The following is a 23,546-nucleotide window of genomic DNA, read 5'->3' as shown; positions in this document are numbered from 1 at the left end:
AATTTTATACAGATAACTGTTACTCCACTTTATTTCTGCAGTGCTTGATTCCCTGATGACAGACTTGTGCAGAAAACCAGTCATACAGTTGAAAGGCACAGGTTAGAAAATCCTTCTACAGCAAGGGAAGTTGAACCTGGTAGAGAAAAAAAACCAGAGGAACTGCCCAGAAGCTAAAGGTCACTAAACTACATGGTTATTGCATGTGACCAAGAAATAATCCTACCCTCCAAGAGAAAACTGCAACACCAAACATCCATTAATTGGAAGCAACACAATGTGGGAGTAGCAGAAGCAAGTAGAAAGATCACTGTGTTAACCATACCTGCTCCTAGAAGAGGTCGAAACGCCTTGTGGCTTTTAGACACTACTTTCTGCCCAATTAATTGAACAAAATATCTAACTTGCTCATACCCTTATAGAGAAAAATTATTATGCTCTATGAAAATGAAAGAAGAAATGAGTTAGTACCAGCTATTATATGGCCTTTTCTAAAGTAGTCAGGTAGAAAGCACATAGATACACATTCTTTATGCACACCATTTTTTTGAAGGAATTGTACCTGTGCATTTTTTAAGGGTCTAGACAAATTGTGTCCTAACAAATGAGAAATAAACCATGAGGACTAAAGGAAAGTCTACATTCTCAGTTGCAGTTTAGGCAAAATGCTTGTTGACGGAGCCAAGAACAAGAGAACTCATTACCACTGTCAGAGAGTTAAATCTTCGGGAGGCTGGGCTTTGCTTTGTCTTCCACACCAAGCTGAGGGAGTACAAGCTGCTTGCAGACACCTGCACCTGACCTAAACCCATGGTGCAAGAACATAAACACACCTCAGAGAGATCCTTGGGGCAGCACGTTCACCTGCCTAGAGCATCCATCCATGGACTACAACAGGAGCTGGATCAAGGATTCAGCTGTGCATCACATTGGTTCTAGAGATATCCAGATTCCCTCTTTTAGCTAAGCTGGGAGATGGTGAGTCAGAAACCACAATCATGTCCAGAATTGTGGCAGGAGGTCTCCAGGCCGCAGGCTGTGCTTTCTCCCTTTAAAGGACTGAGAGGCAGAGAAGCACAGGGGGAAGTCACTATGAAGAATCACAGGAAACACATTCATTTAAAATATCTATTGAAATTACAAATTAAACTCTCCAATATGATTCAAAGTACAAAACACCACATTAAAACGCATTCAACAGCTCCTTTATACATCACAGTGTTAGTGGCACAAAATGCACTTACATTTCAAATACATCAACAAAACTATTTTTACACTGGTCAAATACATTATTTATACATATGCATGACTCCTTCATGCTTATCCCTATACAAGTTTAAAATACATCATGAAAAAATGATGAAGAAAGGTTCAGTTATGTACCATGTACCTGTACCTAATGTTCCTGGAATTCTTATAAGATATACACAAATCAAAGCAATAAAGAAGACCACAGGGCTCTAAACACAAACAGCATGCCTTACTTAGTACAAGTGCATTAGCAATTAAGGGCTGATGCAGGCTTTTTGATGTCCTTAGTATCACTGTCATCAACAACAGTAATTCACTTGTTTTCCTCAGGCTTTTAGATTATGTACATGAAATGTACAAACTTTGGTTTTAAAAAAGCAAACCTGCACAAAGGTTTATGCATGCTGCACCTCACTGGAATGATAATGGCCTGCATTAAAAATATTTATTCCTAAACAGTAAAAAGGCCTACAGATGAAATGTACAAAACTTCATTCTAATCTTCCTGCCTGTAACATTTTTTTTTAAAAAACCCACTTCATATTTTTCTGACCAATGGATATTTTATCCTGTCAGCCCCATGAAAGAGAGCTATTCACTGATTTTGATTGTTTTCTGCATGTCAGGAGCTCAGCTGTAAACTGAGAGTTGATCCAGTCTGCTGTTATTTGGGATTTTGCCTAATTTATGCACCAGAGTATCTGAGGAAATATCATGCTTCTTAGTACATGGGGGAAGGTATCCTAAATTCTTGACAGGCTAAAGTCAGTAGTAGCAGGCTTCAGGATGAATGCCAACATGAAAAAAACTGAAATATTAACATAAAACTACAGTAATCTTTTATATATAGTTGTTCATCACAAACTTTTGAAGAGCTTTAAAACCAATGAATTTGCCCTCACAGCCATCCTGAGGTAAACACTGGTCCATTCTCTTAAAAGATGGTTAAACTGAGATAAAAGGTGGTGACTTGTCCAGTGTCACAGGGGAAAACCCAACACCAGCACCACTGAAGATGAAGTGGGCTGTGCTCCTGATCTTTCAGGACTGGTTTCAGCCCAACTAATGGCAAGCCTAGGGAGGTGCACAGCCTCTGGAGCTGGGACTCCACCCTCCTAGACATGACACCACATGGCACCCCAGAAGAACACGCAGCTGAAGCACTGTCACCAACTCCATTTAACAGCATTTACGAACAGACCATTCACTCATGAGCTGGACTTGATCCTTGTGGGTCCTTTCAAATCAGAATATTCTATGATTCTGTGTGAATATAAACCCCTAAATAATAGCATAAGCATAAAAATGCAGCAGAAATCATGCTGTGATACTTATCTGGTGCAAATCCAAAAAGCCATAGCTGTTGTAACAGATTTTAATTTGAAAAGATGAAGAAACAAACATTCCCTTTTCCATAGCAGGGGGTTTAAATGTCAAAGTTTAAAATTATGTATTTACAATTCAGTTTTGGGGTATTAAATGTCACAGTATCAACATAAGCTGTAACATAAAAGCACCCTGAACTTAATACATCATCTCCAAAAGTTACTACTTTGGAACAAAATCAGCATTAAAAATAATAATATTATTAATAATAAAAATAATATTAACAATAATAAAAACAAAAACAAAATCCCCGAGAATACAGATGGAATGACATTTAGCAAAGTCTGAAAAGACTGGGTAGGTATTTGGTAAATATATGTAGGTATATAGTCTGTTCCAACAGCCAGGATGTGAAAGAAGAGCTGTGTCAAAAAAAATCACCAGTAGCAATTCAAGTATGTTGAGATCAGAGATATACTGACACAGTTTTCTGATTATATATAATGTTACCTGGGAGTATCAATTATAAATTATAATTTTAAAATTTCTGTGTTTGCAAAGAACTTATTTCTCTTTTTTCTTTTAAATCTGGAAATGCATTAATTCTGACTTTGATTACTAACTGGCCACACAGCACTTTGGAAAAGTCAAGTTTTGCTGTATTTCGGCATAAATTCTCTAAGAAAGGCACAGAGAAAATAAACCTCCTCATACCAGGACACTCAATAATATTCACAAGCCAGTGAATCTCTCCTGTTTACTATGATCCCAGTAGGAGAACTGGTCATCAGTCACAGCCCCAGTATGGCAAACCCCTCAGTGCCCCAGCTAGAAAATCAACAACCCATAAATTCTTTACATCCTATTGTCCAGGGCTTTTTTTTTTTTCTCCAGTTAAACAGAATTACAGGGCCAAGGAGGAAAGGCCATAGTTCAACCTAACCTTCAGGAAGCTGTCCTTTGCAGAAGGGTTTCCACTAATTCTGGACCATGAAGCTATGACTCAGGACACCTCAGGTGCATGGCTTGGGATCCCTCTGGGAGATGGACTGAGCTGATGCCAGAGCCAGAGGGAGAGAAGCACTTCCCTGCCTGCTGAATTCAGCAATGCTTCACACACCCCTGGGAGCTGGCAAACAGGGATCAAATGCACTACCCACACTTCTCTACGGATGTTTTTGAACAACTAAGCAATTTTTAATAACAAAGATAGCTAAAATACTAAAGATACTCAGTTAACAAAAGATCTGAACTGTGTATTGCCATAAACAATCTGAAGATATCACAAGTTCGGATTTGCTGGAAATCAGCTATTCTTTTTTTCACATTACACAGGCTGAACTCATTAAAATCAAGCATAGTAAGTGAATTGCAGATAATCTCTAGCTCCCAGGGCTAAAATCTCTGGTTAGATACAGTTTGAATTTGGATAGCACTAAGCTTGGAAGATAAGGGAGGAGAATAGTTTTTTAAAATAAATTGGCCCTTTTCAAAACTGTGCCCTACAATATTTTTATTTAACGGACAGGCAATGTGAACCAACCAAAAGCCAATAAAGAGTAATTTTTTTTAATGGTTGAGCTATGAAAACATATTCTCAGCCTGCAACAGCAGCCAGAAGCAATTAAGATGCAATTAAGGATCTTAAGACATTTTCAGTGTAAAGTTATCCTGTTTTCAAGATATTCATCCATCTCAGTACATTGCTGATGACAGAAATAAGTGATGAAGAAAAAATATAGTAAAACTTCAGTCCACAAGCCATTCAAAAGAATTACGGACATACACATTGTTTCAGGTGCTTCATATTTCATGGCAAGAAGTTATTAGTCAAATTCTTGTTAGCTTTGAAATCAGAGCAAAATGGTTTTCAAAAAATATTTCTAAAGAGAAACCTCAATTATGTAATATGTTGAATAGCACACTTTACTACCCTGAAAACACAGCACTGAATTCTGCAAAACTATGAAGTGATTAGTTTTCAAATAAAAACAACAATACTGTGACAAGATAAGTTAACACAATACATCACGTATCATACAATATTATCTCTGAAAATGGGCTAAGTAGTTTAAATGCAAAGCACAACTTCCACAAATATCCCAGGCATTTTCATATTAACTACAGGGATAACCATGATGTATTTTTGTATTTAAAAGGAAAGACTCATTGATAACCCAAGAGTCTGCTAAACAGTAAAGTTAGTCCTGTATTTTTTAATAATTGTCCTAAAGACAGAAGCAAGCTATCCTGAATTTCCAAAATATTTCAATAGCCCAGCTATTTACACATTTGGTTTAAATAGGATTATATATATATATATTTATGTATCTATAAAAAGATTAAGATACCTGGTTTAGAAGTTACATAGCCCTATAAGTGTAGCAGAACCTTAAACAATAGCAAAAAATAACAATTCAGAGAAACACCAGTGGTCCAGGGGTAATCAATACCATCAATGATTTTTTTTAAATAAACTGGATTAAATAGTAGGTTTGTATCACCACTCAATCTTTCAGCTTCATCAATTTGTTTTAAAATGTAGCTTTTAATCAAACAGATTTCTTGTAAGACTTAATAAAAATTGTGGAAGGCAGCAGGACCAACTTTGTTCCTCTGATCCTCCCCAAACTTCAAGAAAGGCATAGGATGGCCTATATGCACCTTACTAATTTTGTTACACTTGGAAAAAAAGATACTAAAAAGGACATTGTGATGGCTTTAACAAAAACACATGTGTAGTAAATTCACACAAAGCTGACTATCTCATTTAAATGATAGGCAACTTAAACATATGCAGGAATAAGACACCAAATTTGGAAGCAGATATGTCGAAGTTTGTAGGCTTTTTCAGCTTGGTTTGCTGATGTCATTCAGTAGTTCCCAGTCCACCAGCAGGGCAGCACCAACCTTTTGCACTATTTTTATCAGTATCACCTCTTAATTTCAGATACCTACCCAGGTCTGTGGTCTCCCTTTAGCACCAAACTTGCCTTCTATTACCCTCCTTGTCTGTTATCAAGTGATCTGTACAACAGTAATAATAACAGTTCCTGGAATCAAGACCATGTCAACGAAAAGCAGAATAGGGCAAGTAAGGCTACAGCAATGTAAGTGCAAGAGGGAAACATGACAGCAACAGTAAAATCAAAACATGTTGTGATGAGTCCAATCTTCTCTCAGTCTAGGTAGGTAGAGGATCGTCATCTCCCTTATTACATTTGCACTTGCAGCACAGAACAAATGGTGTAGCAAGTAGAAGGAAAGGGGAGGCCACCAAAAGTAGAAGACCAAATCCTGCAAAAATGCCTACCACCTGTAAGAGAAAGGGATAGCATTGAGTCAGGGATAGCATTGTCTAGATTCTGTATCTGCTACACCATTGCATCATCTGTGTCCATCAGAAAGACCTCAGCAAACACCACTGACCTTATCAGAGCCAGGACTCCGCCATGTGTATACTACAGTCAGCTCCTGTGTCTAGTAAATGTGAGTGAAAGTAGTGTGAATATTCATATTTTATGGCTGCAGTCAGAACTGTGCAACAGAACTCTTTTATCACACAAAGCGATGCAGATGGCGTTTTGCCTTTTTGAGTTTTCTGGTATCTCAAACAACTAACAAAGCAAATCACTACTTTTTTCTTGATCAAACCTAAATACTAAAGATTGAAATCAAAGCTACAAGAAAGACTTCCACTTTCAGGCACTCCATTTTTTTCTGGAGAAAGCTTCAAGAAAAATTACTCAAGCTGTTGGTGGTGTTCAGAGAATCTGGGAAGAATCCCACAATGTCCCACCAGCATGCTTGGGAATTTCAATCACAGAATACCAACACCATGGACTATAAGAGGACTTTGCATATGCAACGGCTTTTTGCAGTCAGACCCGAGATCATGCTGCTGCTTCAGAGGACAAGATCTAATTCTAAGCGCATCTTGTTCATTGACATTTATCGATCACCTCCCCAGCATGAGCAGAGGACCATAGACTTCCCTACCTGGTCAATGTGACGAAGTATTAATTTCTACAGAGATTAAATTTAGAAAATTATTTAAAAAATATTCAAGTTGAGTTTCATTGCTTGAGAAAGTTTCCATTTGCCATAGGCAACTGTAAGAGTGATGCCACAACGATATGCCCACAACTTATTTGAGAGAATAATTTAGATTTATTCACATGAGAGCATCTGTGAATAATTTTAAATAATGATGGCAAGAGCGGAATGCTAATGCGATAGCAAAACCTCACAGCAGAAGGCAAAATGAAATTAGAGCGCAGCACTCGTTAAGGATTCTTCTGGTCAGGGCTAGATATGCCACTTCAATTAGCTGTCAAATATTAAATTAGCCATGGTATAGATGGGACGATGCAGGAGCACTTTCGCTGGCCACGGGTAGTTTGGCGTTGATGATCTCGCAGACGGTTCTGGGGCTGTGCTGGCGCTGTGAGCGCCGGGCAGCCGCGGGAGGTGGCGCTGTGGGACAGCGCTCCGGGCGCACGCTGACCCGCCGAACCACCGACCGGCCAAGACACCGAACCACCGACCCGCCGAACCACCGACCGGCCAAGACACCGAACCACCGACCCGCCGAACCACCGACCGGCCAAGACACCGAACCACCGACCCGCCGAACCACCGACCGGCCAAGACACCGAACCACCGACCCGCCGAACCACCGACCGGCCAAGACACCGAACCACCGACCGGCCAAGACACCGAACCACCGACCCGCCGAACCACCGACCGGCCAAGACACCAAACCACCGACCGGCCATCCCACCGAACCACCGACCCACCGACCGGGCCATCCCACCGAACCACCGAACCCACCGACCCGCCGAACCACCGACCGGCCAAGACACCGAACCACCGACCGGCCAAGACACCGAACCACCGACCCGCCGAACCACCGACCGGCCAAGACACCGAACCACCGGCCCGCCGAACCACCGACCGGCCAAGACACCGAACCACCCACCCGCCGAACCACCGACCGGCCATCCCACCGAACCACCGACAGGCCATCCCACCGAACCACCGACAGGCCATCCCACCGAACCACTGACCCACCGACCGGCCATCCTACCGAACCACCCACCCGCTGAACCACCGACCGGCCATCCCACCGAACCACCGACCCACCGACCGGCCATCCCACCGAACCACCGACCCACCGACCGGGCCATCCCACCGAACCACCGAACCCACCGACCCGCCGAACCACCGACCGGCCAAGCCACCGAACCACCCACCCGCCGAACCACTGACCCGCTGACAGGCCAAGCCACCGACCCGCCGGATCAGCCTTCTGCTCCCTGGCCACAGGAGCCACACCTGCCTCGCCCTAACCACTGCATTTCTTTCTTCTCAGCAGCAATTTCTTTTTCAGCTTCAGAGATGGGCACGTTTCATAACTTATTCTCTTTTTTTTTTGGTGCTGCTGACAATCTGATGCATCTTCTACTGATCTTTACGTTTATTTCCCAGAAACCAAAGGTGAATTCTCATCTTTAAAAAACATGAGCTGCAACTATTGCCATGCTGCTCTTTGCAGCCCAGGCTGAGTGCACTGGGAAGACAGAGCCAAGCTAAAAGCTGGCAATTTAGTAGACCAAACTGACTACTAGTAATTAATATAAAACATCTATTTACACCTTCCTTTCAGCCTCAGTATGTCATCAAATAAATCACCAAGTTTCGGGGGTTTTTTGTTTTGCTGTTTTGGGGTTTTTTTGGTGTGGTTTTGTGTGTGTGTTGGGGGCAGGGGGAGTGTTGTTTATTTTTAAGTGAAACTGCCAGCTGAGTATTGCTTATTTACTTTTTCCGTGGTTCTTTTTCTTCTGAAGAAATTGCTTCCCTACTAGGCATCAAGCCATTTTCTCTGGCCAAAACAAATATTTTTTTAAACCCACAACCAACAAACCAAAGACTCACCTCAATTTGCTTTGGTTAAATGTTGGTTAAATCTAAGAAGAACCTTAACAACTTACTCAAAGTTAACATAAGGAAACAATTGGAGTGTTGATTTGGCTTCAGCGGGTTTAGCAGAATTATATCCTGACTAGTAGTGAATTACCACCTTCTTTCTCAACAATGACTAGATCAAACATTCCATATATCAGACATACTTGCACAAACTGCAGTGGCTTAGAACAGATTCCAAATAGCAGATTGATTACCTCATACTGCAGGTTTACCAAGTAAACTTAAGGTACCCACAGACTTCCTGAGATACCGTTGGCTAATCCAAACAAAACCCAGTCCACAGCTCAGACAGACAGTGGTATGGGTGGAAGGATGGGAGTGAGATCCTTCTCCTTTTATTTCACTTTAGGTGCTTATCCAGACTTGATGATTATTCTATAGACTTGGGGTTTATGCTCACATGGAAAGAAATCTGTACCCCAAGAAAAGTGCCTCATGTCAAGCTAAGGTAGTTTTTTCCAGGCACACGGGTTATTTAGGAAGAGATGACTCAGATATGCAGAGGTCCCCATATCTTTGAAGTGACTGTAAAGGCGGTAGTTTGGACCAAGTCATACATTAGCATTTATACTGCGTGCATCAAAGCGCTGCAGAGAGCTCTTTTATTACCAGCATTCTTGCTGAGTCTAGCAACACTGAGTCTAGACTACAAGAGGTAGTCCCACAGTCTCTGCAATTTGAATCTTTGTTTGAAACTACTGATAAACCTTCAGGCTTACCTTCTATCTAACCAATAGGAAGCAGTCAGATAGTGTCCATAGCAAGATAGTGTCTGTATTCAGATTAATTCCTCTCCAGTCCTGAATGCAGAGCTAAAAATGCTTTGCAGGAAAAGCTTCCTTGTAAATAATACTGAGGGTGGCAACCTAGCTCATCCACCAAGTTCAGTGACAACCTACCTGGACTAGCACTGAACTGGCTCTGCAAACACACCTTTTCTGGTTGTCAGTGGCATTTTACCAAGGAGGGTCTTCTCTAGGAGAGCTAATTGTTCCACTCCAAGCTACTGCCCTCTTTTTATCTGCTACAAAAATCAGTTACCATTTGACACAGAATTTTACCCTAAGATGTTAAAATGAGGCACTATGACAGTAGTAAACCTGCAGAGAGCTTTCAAAGATCTGAGCTTTACCTGCGTCCTGTGCCAGATAACAGATGCCCTGGAGTGACCCAGCTTGTTTCGACAAGGTCCTTTGTCGTAATGTATAAGGAGAAAATCATCCTACAAATAATGAAATGAGAAGGCAGGCAATAAACAGAAGGTCAAGTTACAAAAAACTATATCCTGAGAACTTAAACCCAGGAATCACACAGAAAGATAAAATCAAATGGATATGCCCATGTCCAACCTTTCCAAAGTGCTTTGTTTACAGTTAGGTGTCTTCACAAACAGATTTGTTTGGTGTGTGTTATAGATATGTAACAGATTCTTCTCCCAAAGGGTCTCATGCTGTATATTTAAATGCTAGCATGAAGTTTAGCAAGAGAACCCAAGAGGATAAGCTGACACTGCATATGCTTTACACACACACAGGAAGAGCAAAGGAAAATCAATACTTGTGCTGCAGACTTCCCGAAGTTGGTTCCTTTATCTAGCTGAAGAACAGAAAGACAAAACAGATTTTTGAGATATTACATCCCTATCAATCCTGTCAGCCCCTCACAAACCAGATAAGATTGCAAGTCTAGTTCTAAGGCAACACTGCTCTTTTATCTCTGAGAACATGTGAGAAGTCCGTAACTTCAGGATTGTTAGTAAAGTATTCAAATGGGACAACCACAGGATTTGAATAGTTGGAGTAGCTTTCAGGAACCTAATTTCCTTTGCTATTGTTAACAATGTTATAAAGTAAAACTGATGACATGGAAACAGATGTTGTGCATTATATATACTCTGATCCGTGGGCATGATAACAAGCTGATTTTAAAAAAATGTAAACATATGACAGCAGCAGCTTATAGACCAATAAACTCCTGCTGTTGGGAGAACATTGTATTCTTTCTCCTATGTCAGATCTACTTATTGTCCCACAGAATACAATGAATGGTAAACAAATTTGACTGCTAGTGACATACCAAATCTAGTTTGTTAAACATCCTCAGACCAAAAGCATTATTAGTCTCATACCATAACGGCTTCAAGAAAGGCAACACTGAAAAGTCAGCACGAAGGAAAAAAAAAAGCAACACCCTTCCCCATGTTAGGTGCCATGTAAAGATTGTAAACAGATTATTGTCATAAAATTTAACTTTTTAATAATTATTTACTGACTCAGACCAAATGCTCAATTAACACAAGTCAGACAAGTAAAACAGAGGATACAAATACTATCAAATTCCCAGCACCAACTCTGGTGAGTTGCAGCCAGAAGCTAGTGAGCTATTTATTTAATTGATTAAAGAGATAGCTGGATGGCAAAGCAATGCATTTCTTCTGGGAGCTGGAGTGTACGACATGTACTCACATCAAGAGATTCCAGACAGTACCAGCAAAAGGCATGTTTGCAATTCTTACACATCATTTGGGCACAGCCTTCATCTCGTTCAATGTAAACTTTACACTTTGGACAGCGTTTGATTGGAGCATCATCATCTTCCATTTTGAAAACTGAACTGTGGGAGAAAGTGAGAAATTAGTAAAATGTGTGACCATGTCAGTTTAGAGAGGACTGTCTAAGAACTGTGCTCAGAAGGCAAGCCTGCTTTTTTTTGCTTTAAAAAAGAGAAGTTACTAGAGACTCAGGCATTCAAGTGAATTTATTATTCAGATATTATGCTTGTACACTACTTTACAAACATATCTCTATAAAAAGATGTTTAATCACCACATAAAAGTTAGGATATTTTCTTTATCATGTAAAAACTAGCTGTTTCTATTATCAAGTGATACTAATAGATATTAAACAGTTTTCTCCTGTAACGTACCAGATGAGCAGCAGGCAGCTCACACCTAAATATTTTGTATATCTAGATTATTTTCCTTTTCTGTCCTCCTTTTTTCCTATGAAGAAACAATCCCTTGACTGCACAATAACCGCAGACAACATTCCTCTGGACTGGGGCACCAGGAATAGATTACTTGTCTGTGCCCTCCTTGAGGATCCCCCCTAGGAGTTTACCTCAAAATCAAGAACAATGAGGTTTTGGTGCACATCATTCTTCCAGTTAAACTTTGCCTCTGTTGACAGAGTCTTAACAAGTCACTCTCCATAAGTTAGGGTCAGCACTGACTGTTCTCACACAAGTGTGCAAAACCACAGGTATCCTCTCATAGGAGGTGCACAACACGGAGGAATGTTGAAACAGTGAAACAACTTTTACTTCCCTTGTATAACTTTCTACTGTATGCAGGTTTTATGCTCACTAACAACTAAAATGTAGCTCAAATGAGGATTCCTGCAGCTATTGCCAGTGTGTGATACAAGAATGACTGATGGGGAATCAACAACTTGCTGGAAAACAGGACTCATGATTGAGTGACTGATTTGACAAACAGCAGGATAAAAGGACACACACTAATTACTAACACTAGGGGTGACTGTACTAGAAAAAAATGCTTTGTATACATAAAATGTATATGGAAACTCCACATGCTATAGGCACATTATGCTTCAGAATAATGAAAAAAACTTTTACTCAGTGGAGTAAAAAAATTAAGCATGGGAAAAAACACTAGAAGCAACCAAAACACTAAGCATAAGCAGATAAAGTTTGTTACCTTGCCATGAAGTTTTTGCCAAGCAACCTTCAGTTCTTGTCAAGCACACACAAAAGCATGTGCAAAAGTCAGTGTATTTGATCAGGAACTGAACATGACAGCATCCTAGCTATCCTAGTCATCTATTACAGCAAAACTTGAAAGATGACAAAGTATGACTAAGTCCAAGGCTGGGCAGGGCTTTAATGATGCCTTGGAGTGCAACACAATCTTTGAAAAAGCCCAGACATGAAGTGGAACACATGCACAATGGCCTTTCTTATTCAGTGGCTGCAGTTTGCCACCAGAGACCACTTGAAACAGAACTTAAGATCATAGGCCAAGTGTGCAACAGAGGGGATGATTGACAGGGTGTTCTAAAAATCACTGTCTGGCATGATGTTACCAACTCTCACATTGTCCAGGAGAGCAGCAGTTACAAGATCATCCCTCAAGGGAAGCTGATGAGCTGCCTGGATGTCATATTTTCCCACTGGGGCAAAAGACTAAAGGCTCAAGCAGCTCGTTTGTGCTTTGCTGGGAATGCTGGCAAAGAGTGAGGCTGCCAAGAGCTGTTCAGTTTTAGAATACAGCATTAAAAGAAAAAGAATGACTAAGTGAAGGAAACAGCTTTAGAACAAAACATCAGAAAAATGCCTCTTTGAGTATTTATCTTCTAAATACTTAATCTTTTGCAGTATCTTACCTTGTTTCTCCTGGAAGAAAAGAGATTGGCATGTTCTCTTGACAGCCTTGACCTGGATGCCAATTAGATTTGCAAGCAGAGCAGAACTCAATGTCGCACACTTTGCACTGGACCAGCTGAGGGTCCTGTGGGCTTGGTTCCTGGAGCTGGCAAACAGCCTGGCAAGTAGAGGATGGACACCAAGTCCGGCATGGATCCAAAAGCACTTCTGCAAAGGGACATAAAAGAACCAAATTCAAAGGCGGATACAAGATCAGCCTTCCATAACAATGCATTTCAGCTGAGGTTGACTGGCAGGGCATTTGAAGACACAAATTTTAAAAAGAAGCTTTTTAATTTATGCGACACACATTGACATAAATCTTGGCCTGCTTTGCAGACAGGCACCAAACCAAAGTGAGTTTCATGAGTCTCAATTAATTGCCCACTTTCATTCACTAAACAAAACTTGTTCTGAGAATGAGATGTATTTTTTCAGTTGTACTTGAAGCTAAATACAGCATATACTATACAGTAAAGCACATCAGAAAGTGTTTTTACAACGCCTTTCCCAGTAGGAACTTATTTCAAGTCGACCTCTACTCTAATGTAACCACATGATTAACAACAGCATAAGATACAGGTTCATCACTTTCATGGAGGCTCCTTACAGATAAGTCATTTCATGTTTCAAAGCCCACTGAATCACCAATGACTGCAGTGGTTTCTAGGCAGCAAAGCCCATAGCAAAACTTTAAGTTCTCTATGGCAACACCATTCGACATGTCCATAGGCAGTCAGCTTATATTCTTAATGTGTTTGTATCATTACACACAGAACCGCTCATTAATTCTGTACCAAATGCTAACCCAGGAGATAATCTTGGCTCTGTGAAAGACATCAGTATTCCTCCAGCCCCTACAATACTAGTAGTCAAACAGCAAAGCTCAAAATAGAAGTCAATCCCTCCCTTAGTTATTTAGGAATATAATACATAGCAATTTTCTTTCGTTAGTTTATTCCCAGAGTGCTGCAGTTCTGGGAATCATGCAGACAAGAACAGAAGCAATTATTTTTTATGTTTTGGGGTTTTCCTTTCTGATGACCAAGCAATTAACGCACAATGCTACATCAAGAACATGTGCAGAGATTCTGGTCTGTAGGATTGCTCTGGAACAAACCCATTCCCACAGCCTTCAATGGGTAGTATTACACGTGTTACCTCTTTCAAACTGTAGCTTCTTATACCTTTGCATGATTTCTGATGCAACCATGCACTCAATCTGTTGAAAGAAGGAAAAGAAGAAAATATTCCAGTTAGGAACAGTAATAATCTAAGTAATTTTAAACAAGAGTATTTGACCTCTGAAGAATTAATAGAACATATGCTGTCAAAAATGGAAGTTGTAACATAAAAAACCAAGATGTATTTAAACATCCTGTAAGGAAAACACCCTTTTGCAGGAAGAGCGTACCTCATTTTCTTGCAGATGACCTCTCTTTGGGCAGGCAGCATCAGGGCAGCTGATTGCTGTTTCTAGACCTTCTTTGATCAGAAGTTCCACATACTGTTTTAGGCACTGAAAGAGAGCCAAACACTGAGATAACTATTCTGCCAAGGATAAATCACTCAGTATTTTAACAGCTTTCATCTGAAACTCTGAAGAACTCAAACTTTGAAAAAACAGGTACTACTGTGTCCTTTTTATGGCCATGAGCCACATTCGTAGCTTTTGACAGAGTTATACTTCTAAGTAGAAAACAGCAAGCTCATTTTCCCATCAAACCATAGACTCATTCGGGTTGGAAAAAAACCTCTAAGATAACTTAAACCAAAATTAACCAAATAGCTCTTCATCAATTTAAAATATCCAGCAAATTAAAAAGTAACAATGGGGGAAAGAACAAATAAAACAGGAAGAAGCAGAGAAAATAATAAAACACCTCCATGATACAATTAGATTAACCACACTATAATGATCTTTGTGTGACTGGAAGCCACAACATAGCTTAGTAAGCAGTAATTTCCCATAGACAGACATCTGTCAAGCAACACAAAGGGAGTTGTGTATCTTGCCATTTATTCTTGGAAAGTAACTATCTGAATTTCATGGTTAAAGAAGTAACTTTTCCATAAAAAGAAAAAACATGAGAATTAGGACTTCCTGAAGAACTATAGTTTCCATGGGGACCAAATAATAAATATTGGTAGTACTAATACTTTTCTCCCCTAGTAACCACAGCATCTTACCCATGTACATGTAGCCTCTAACACACAAGAGTGCACAGCATGGCTATTAACAAAGCAGAGAAGAAAAGTTGATATTTTTGAGCAAGGGAAAATTAAGATTAAAACTTGTTATTCTTGATGAGCAACAACTCCCCTCCACCTCCATCCTTCCTACATCAAGCTGAGAGCTAATGCACAGGTGTCTGTTGGGAAGACAAGAGAGTGATGAAGAGACCCTGCTCTCTGCTGCTACCATGCAGCTTCCACCAGCCCAACACTACACAGAGCAGATGAGGGTCTGCTTCCCAGTGGATGGGGTGCCCTGTGATGTTCTCACCCTGCCTGTGTGCTCAGCTGGCATAAGCAAACAGGAGACAATTACAGAACAAGGTCCCTCACTCTCTGTTTGCAGATGTGTGAATAAAGAGTGAAGGCTAGACCAACAGCAGAGTGAAACAAAGACAGAAAGCAGCTCAGCATACACCTGTGTAGGAGGCAAGAAGGATTATACGCTCTCCAGCAAACTGGCAAAACAAGATTTCAGCTACCATTTCCAGACATTTGCAAAGGTATGCAGCTGCTGACTCACCACCAGCCTGGGAAGGCAAAGGGTGCATTGACTGTGCCAAGGCTGGTGTGCCTAACTTCAGGTCAGAGCACAAAACTGCTTCTCCCAACCTGCTTCTTCCTTCACCCTGTGAAATCAAATAGCCCATGAACAAGCACCTTCCAGTCTAACCCTCAGGCATGTGGGATTGTAACTGTTATAGCTCAGACTTCAAACCCCCTCTCTCTTCTGCCTCTTGATTTGTTTATTCAGCTCCTTTCAGACACCTCTATTAACAAATCATTCTAGATTTTACTTATCTTAGCTTGATTGCAGCAAAGACTCTACTTCTTACCCACACAATCTCTGCTGCTCTGGTCCATGGCATTTCTGATGGCAAGTTGCAACCACCTTGATTGCACAACAAATTATTTCTGTTAGAGCTCCATTTCTCTGTGTCCCCCAAGCATTAGAGAAAGCAGATCAATTTTTTGGAAAACAAAACAAAACAGAGATGAGATAATTGATATTTATAAAAATTTCAATTGTGCAAAGAAATCCATCCAGAGACTACAAATAGTCTCTGTCTTCCTCAACAGGGATTTAATGAGGACAACTGTTCATTTAGTAGATGTCTGACTTGCAGAAGGTTTCCAAGCCTTTACTTGGAGTTCTGCAGGGCAGGTGCTGGAGTATTTCAAGAGAACCCATATCACTAACCACAGCAGGCTGAGCTCTACAAGACCCAGACCCTAGGCTGTGTGCCTTGGAAAGCTGTGATTTCAGCTGTAGTGAGGTATTAGTGCTACTATAATGACACTGCTGGCTCTTCCCTTTCCTCTCCATTTGCAGACGCCAAGTGTGGATTAAAATGAAAACGCATACATTTTTAATGCCAGCACTTAGCACTTATAGAAAGTACTTTTCAAGCTGAATGAGCTTTGCTATCATAAATCATTAATGTGGCTAATTCTCCTCCTCAACCTGTTTAGGACTATTGCCAAAGCCTATTCAATTTGCTTCCCTTTCCTCTCATTTTCCAAGAAACGACACAGTTCATCCCTGTAAGCAGTGTCCATGGCCTTTCCCTTCCCCTGATGGGGCATTGAGTGCTGCCTTCTCAAAATCTGCACAGCCAAGTGCACTTCTCATGCTTCACCTTCTGAGAAATGCCTCAAGGTTACAATATATTGCTGGAAAATAGGCAGAGGATAAAACACGCTATGCACTCAAGACTCCTGAGACTTCTTGGGTGGAGAAAGAGGAACCCAAAGCAGTTGCAAGAGAATTTGAGGTACAGGGTACCTGTGGCTTCTCTTGAGAGCAGACACAAGATGTGCAACTTGTATAAGACTGGCTACAATACCAGAAATGCAGCAGCATGCAACCAACACAGCAAAGCAGGATTAGGTATTCAATCATATACTAAGAAAAATTCATTGTAAAACTATTACAAAAAGATGACAATTTTTTGCAAATTTTCTATGCAACTTGATCCAATGCTGTAAGAAAGTATCTTCATAGTCCTTCCATTAAGGCAATAAAGTACTCAGTAGCATGAACAAAAAATGTAAGAGTGTAGGTCACCCCAAAGAACATTCAAAATGAAGTGTATTATATAACTTTTCTCAGAGAAAACAGGAGCTGAACTTAGATAGCCAAGGCGTGAGATTGGAGTAAGGTCAAGAGTACAATGACCCGTATAAAACTAATATGCTGAAGAACATCTTTATTATTCCTCTAATGGATGCATGTCAAAAGATCATAACTAAAGGGAGTTATGTCAGTTAGCTCCCCTGAGAACTACTCCTGTATTGTTCCCTCTGCATGCATACTCCTTGTGCATCCCTGCTCTGTCCTCTTTCCATCGCTGTTATCCTTTCTGATGTGTGCGTAACTTTTTCTGTCACCTGGTAATCCATGAATCCTACAGGCATTTACTGTCCCCATGACAAAGAGCAGAGCACATCCATTTTTAGGCATTTTGGCCCAGATCCATTCCCTCACAAAGATCAACTGAGAGCCCAATTCAGCAACAGTTTTACTATAAGCCTATATAAATTGGGAACACTTTTTTTCTGTTGCCTCAGAGACAGATGACTAATAAAGGGATGACTTCCTTTCTGAAGCTGCCAAGCACAGTATTTAAAGCTCGGAAAGATGTGTCGTACTTCTAACTTCAATACATCATGGTTTGTGCCACACAGAAAGGTATGTACAGTGACCAGTGATGTGCCATGGCTTTAGAGCTGCATATCTTTTTGTTTAATGTTATAAAGATCAACATACCCTATACAGGAATCAAAATGCTATTTTTTTGCCTAATTTCAAAACCATAACACATAATCTTGCTCTGCTGCATTTAGCTCTAAACAAACCTGCACAGACCACAGCAAAATTTTTGGTTTGTCCTCTTCTCTTAAAAGAATTCCAGGAATAATCATGCTTACTTCTAATGTTGGTGCTTTGATTTATTTCTCCTGACATCAAACCTCAAATAAACCCCATCATAATTCCAAAAAAGGAATCTTGACTTTCACTGTTTACATGGTGTTGCCCCCCAACACTTATCTACCACCTATTTTGACAGAAAAAATGTGTTCACTTGGTGCCTGAGGTCATTTTACAATACAAAATGCAAGTAATTAAAAACACTTGGAGTTACTTTGAGAAAGTTATAAATTTATTTTTAAGAACATGTTATTGCTACTACTGCAGCAAACAAGAAATGGTTTTTCAAGATGCCACCTTTTATTTGAGTTAGGCAGACAAATGATTATGCTGCATTATTTTCTTAACCAGTGATAAGTTCTGATTATACTAACGCTGCAGATGCAAGTACCAAATCATATAGGAAATTTTTAAATAAGTCCATGGATTTGGAAAGGCCAAAAACACATGACAAGAGCCATGTATATCATCACCACATCACTTGATTTATTTCTTAGAACATCAAATGTATTTTAGTGCTGGCACTAGGCCACAGCCATCACCAAATGAAGTGTGCACTACATGCAGAATCATCACATGCTGGTATTGGAAAACAATTTTTAAAAAACCAAACCACATGCACTGATAAAATTGAAAGCAGGGGGAAATAAAAAGAAGAAATCTAGCATTTTACTGAGTTTGAAGAAAGAAAGGGAATTAGTTTTTTACAATGCATTTAGTAGCAATAAATATTGAAGGTAGGCAAAGGCAGTTGCTATTGTGCCCAAATGTTAACCTTCAAGATAACCCTGCACTTTGGGCGGACAATCACTAGGAGTTGACACCGCACTTCAGAAACACAAGGAAGGGCTGACATGCTTTTCAACAAGGGAGATTTTTTAAAGCCCAAGCTGAAAATGTTTTCAAATAGGTTAATTATTAACATGTAGACTAAATTGCCAGTCTCAAATTCTATATCATCTGCTTACCAGGACTAGATGAACATCTAAAAATATAAACACATAATTACACACACATATATAATTACATAAAGTTGCATTCAAGCACATGAAGACTCAGAAAAAGCTGTTTGGTATTTTGTGATCCATGTTCCAAGTGACATCAGAGTAGGTTCATGCAAAGACTACTCTGGGCATTACATTCTGGGATTAGAAGATTCTTCTGGATGAAGAATATGAAAGGATATTGAGTGAGAAGCACTTCTTTCATGTCTTATAGCTAAAAATCTACAGTTTTGTCTACAGGTTGCTTTTATGCTAACAGGATACTAAGCCAAAGCTCAAAATGCATGTGATGGGGCTATAGAGATGACCAAAACTACTACAGTATCAACTACATTTGGTAGTATTTCATAGTATTTTTATGCTCTGCATACCGGGAATTTTTCTTTACATTGCTTTAAAATGAATTCTAAGAAGGTGATATCTTTTCCTTCCATAAGTGCAATACCAAGGTTATTCTAGTGCTCTGTGCTAATTCCCCTAAGGCAATTCTGCAGTCAGTCTGGTGAATATGTAGAATTTATACTCGCAGAAAAACAGCCTGTCAATCTTTCAGGTAACATGATGTAATGTCCTATTTTAGCTTCAGATTAGAACAGTACAGTGATGCAGTGTGCAATACTCACTGGGGCAGGGGGAGACAGCCTGTGTGAGACTGAGTGAATTTATTTCACTACAAAAAAATCTGAGTGTCTATGTCTCACGTGAAGATTAATGCTCTTGGAATAATAGCTCCCTTTCATTTTGTCCAAACAGCAAATTCGCTCTGGTAGAGGGCTTTTACCTGAATGTTATTTTCTAAAAATATTTTCTATTTAGACGAACCTGAACAATTTCAATAAGAAAAACTCCCCTAAAACAAGCAGCCTGCATCTGGAGTGTTCTCTGAAGAAAGAGTGACACAACAAGGTTGGAGACTTCCCTATTCCTGAAAGAGATTGTTGTAGCCATATATAACTACCATATGCTACTCTTTTAAAATATTTTGGTGCATCCTTCTTAAAGCAACAGGAATAGCTTATCCGGTAATAGGACAAATCACAGAATGGCTTAGGTTGGGACAGATCTTAAAGATCATCCAGCTCCAACTCTTTTGCCATAGCAGGGACACTTTCTACTAGAACAGGTTGCTCAGAGCTCTATCCAAATTGGCCTTGAACACTTCCAGGGATGGGGCATTCACAACTTCTCTGGGCAACCTGTCCAGGGCCTCACCACCATCATAGTAAAGAATTCCATCCTAGTATCTAAACAGTTTGAAGCCATTCCCACTCGTCCAATCACTACATGCCTTTATAACTAAAGTTCCTCCAATTTTCTTGTACAGCCTCCTGATTGGACCCCCTGTAGCAACAAATCCCATCAAAGTTACCTGTCCCTGCCCTCCCTTCATCCTGACCCATAAGCTTTTGATCATCCCCAAGTCATCCTCCTGCTCATTACTGACATATAGGGTGACACCTCTGCTTCATTTCTTCTGCCTGTCCTTCCTAAAGAGCCTGTATCCTTCCATTCCAACACTCCAGTCATAAGAGCAATATTATTTTAAAGTTAGTGTTTTATAGAAAAAGAAAACTACTTTCTGAGAAACTACCATGGTGTACTTACAGCATTCAAGAAAACATGTACAAGAATAGAAAAAGAATGGTAGGTTCCTCAGAGAGGTTTTAAGCTTCTTTCAAATTTAGTACATGACTTTTTGTGTAAAGTAGTTATAATCCTGCCTCAAATCTATAATTTTTTAATAACAGGCTCAACTTGGAACCACTCTTGCACTGCTGTTCCAGTGTGCCCAATTCACTACAGTAGATCTACAATCTAGCTTTTTAATATCACCCTAATCCTACCTAGCTGACAAGTGACTTACTGGAAAATATCTATGCACACTTAATCACAGATCTGTTTGAGGCATATGCATGACTATGGGAGTGATTTTTTTTTTTTTTTACTAGATAAACTGTCAGCTATAGTGACCACAACCCCAAGCATGAGCTATATTCAACTTAACAAATCACCTAGATCTGAGACAGATATACAGCAGAAATGTTTAATGTTTGTGGTAATACTTTGAAATTAAATAATTTCCACTTCTATAGACATCCTTTCAGAAAGAATTATCTACTTGCAAAGAAATCTTTACTATTAGAACTCAATTTTTTATTAATACTAATTTATCATCCTAAGAACAAATCACAGGAAGAAAAAAATCACTTATCTTGACATGCAGCACTTAAAATCTGAAAGCAGTAATAGAAACTGTCTTGCATGTTTATCCTTTACATCCTTAGTTTTGCTACAGAGACAAAAATTCTGCTACACAGACATACCAACCCTTGACACCAAGACAAGCACTGCAAGGCACTCCAGAGCTCCAAAACAGGGAAATATCTAGAGCCTTATGCTGTAAACAAGAACAACACACTGAGAGAGAAACTTTGGCCAGAACCAGAGATAGATAGCATCACAGCTGATAACAATGTTTTACCCAAAGTGGCAAGCAATTCAGACCTCTTTTTGACAGGTTTTCTGTCTCTATCTTCACAAAACTCGACCTATTTTTAAGATTTTTTTGTTGTTGTTGGAAATTGTCAAGAGCAAATGTCTCTTTTCCCCCACCATGCTGTCAATGTTTAAAGACTCCATCAGCTGTTCTGTAGCCCTGTTATGGACTATATTGTCAGTCTAAATGCAACCGCATCATCTTGCCTGTGGATGATGGCCAAACAGGATGAGGGCTGGGAAAGATAAACACAACCCATGTGTTTCCATGTTTGAGGACAAACCATCTGAGCATTTTTTCCCCAAGCTGTAGAAAATCATTGTTGCCCAAGAGTCCTTGCGCTCCCAGCAGCTGTGGTAACCGTACTAGGGGGACTGGCTGCATCCTGGCAGGAGCAGGCACCCACCCATTGCAAATGCTGCTGTACTTAGTGCAGCCGTGGTTGTTAATTCATCCTATGGACAGCAGAGCAGAATTTGCTGTGTTGGTTCTATCTCTGTCCAAATGCCTTCTGACAGTACAACCCAACCATCACCCAAGCAGTCCCTGGTACATGCTTCTTAACGAATGCAAACAACAATGCACAGACAAGATGTTCATATCAGGGATGAGGAGCACCACTCCTCTAAGTTTAGCCTCCAAATCCTCCATATGAGTCTGTGCCAGTTTGAGTACAGGGAACAGCACCATCAGGCCATCAGTCAATAAATGATGAAATAAGGCAAGAAGAAATGTATTATCAAAAATGCAGAAAGAAGAGCCCTGATGACTATTTCAGCTTGAGAAATGTCAGGACATGGCAAACAGCCTTAGAGACACAGCAATCAATGGCTGCAGAAACCACAAGCAAGACCAAGTATCCAGAACTAAAAGTACTGGAAAAACAAGTGCCTTTTTCCAGCTGAGTATCTTGAAAGAGAAAGAAAAGGCAACACAGACTTATAGCACCATTTGAAGTGGTGGGCTTGGGTTTTTTTATATACACACTTATTTATGGCTGTGTACTATAAAATTTATAGAAGTTGAACAATTTTTCTTCAGAGGAATCAATCAAAGCAGTAGACAGCAGAAAATGGCCAAATGAGACAAGGATAATACTTTGTGATACCTCTTCATCTTTGAATAGGTATTTCAAGTGGATGTACATGTAAACTTTTTCTTATTATGGATTTTTATCCCTCCATTACCTCACATAAACTTTTTGTTCTCACCTATTTAGGGCTGCAATTGGTAAAAACACGCAGAGTAGACTTTACAAAAATAAATATATTTTCAAATGCTAACATATGTGGGATGAAAATCAAATATTCAGAAGGCCAAAACACCACAAAAAAAAAATCAGCTTGAGAAAAGTTTATTCTATTTCAGAACCAAAATAGCAACTCTGGGAGGAAAACACACCTGCAGCAAACTAAGGGCTTTCCCTTTTCACGTGCAAAACCCTACACAAATCAAAATGAGCTAGTTTTCCCAATACCCTGATGAAGACAGATAACATTAACCTTATTTAGTGACATTACACAGTAGAGAAGAGCTGAAGGCTCTGGATCAAGTTGAGTTTTCACCCAGAGTTCTGTGGTTCCTGCTTATTAAAGCAGGGAGTTCTGGCATCCGACCAACTATAAGACCAAGACTTGCAGCAGCCATGTGAACTGCTATGCGCACACACACAGTGACCTCTAACCATGAAGCCTCTACTGACACATCATGTGTCAAGATTAGTGTCAGTTCTCTCCTAAGGCTGGGGTATGGGAGCTCAAGCAGCAAGCTCTAAGCTTTGGTGGTGGGAAACAGGCAAACATTACAGCTCCTAAGAAGGACCTTGAACCTCACAAGCAAAGAGGTGTCCCTCTCTCCTGTCTCCAAGCGA

General features: G+C 40.1%; 1 protein-coding gene across 2 annotated transcripts in view; it reads right to left on the bottom strand.

Annotated features, from left to right (window-relative positions):
• Positions 1-1,114: 1,114 nt before the first annotated feature.
• Positions 1,115-23,546, bottom strand: part of RNF144A (ring finger protein 144A) — a 63,395-nt gene continuing 40,963 nt past the window's right edge. For both annotated transcript variants that reach the window (XM_040058359.2, XM_040058357.2), the window contains 6 exons: positions 14,423-14,527; positions 14,170-14,230; positions 12,969-13,176; positions 11,031-11,178; positions 9,698-9,787; positions 1,115-5,893 (listed from right to left, as the gene is read on the bottom strand). In XM_040058359.2, the coding sequence (XP_039914293.1) occupies positions 5,762-5,893; positions 9,698-9,787; positions 11,031-11,178; positions 12,969-13,176; positions 14,170-14,230; positions 14,423-14,527 (744 nt within the window). In that variant the 3' untranslated portion in view covers positions 1,115-5,761. The remainder of the gene's footprint in view (positions 5,894-9,697; positions 9,788-11,030; positions 11,179-12,968; positions 13,177-14,169; positions 14,231-14,422; positions 14,528-23,546) is intronic.

The sequence above is a fragment of the Hirundo rustica genome, chromosome 3 (assembly GCF_015227805.2).
Source record: "Hirundo rustica isolate bHirRus1 chromosome 3, bHirRus1.pri.v3, whole genome shotgun sequence".
NCBI lineage: Eukaryota > Metazoa > Chordata > Aves > Passeriformes > Hirundinidae > Hirundo > Hirundo rustica.
The sequence above is the reverse complement of the archived record's forward strand: the minus strand, read 5'-3'. Positions and strand labels throughout refer to the sequence as shown.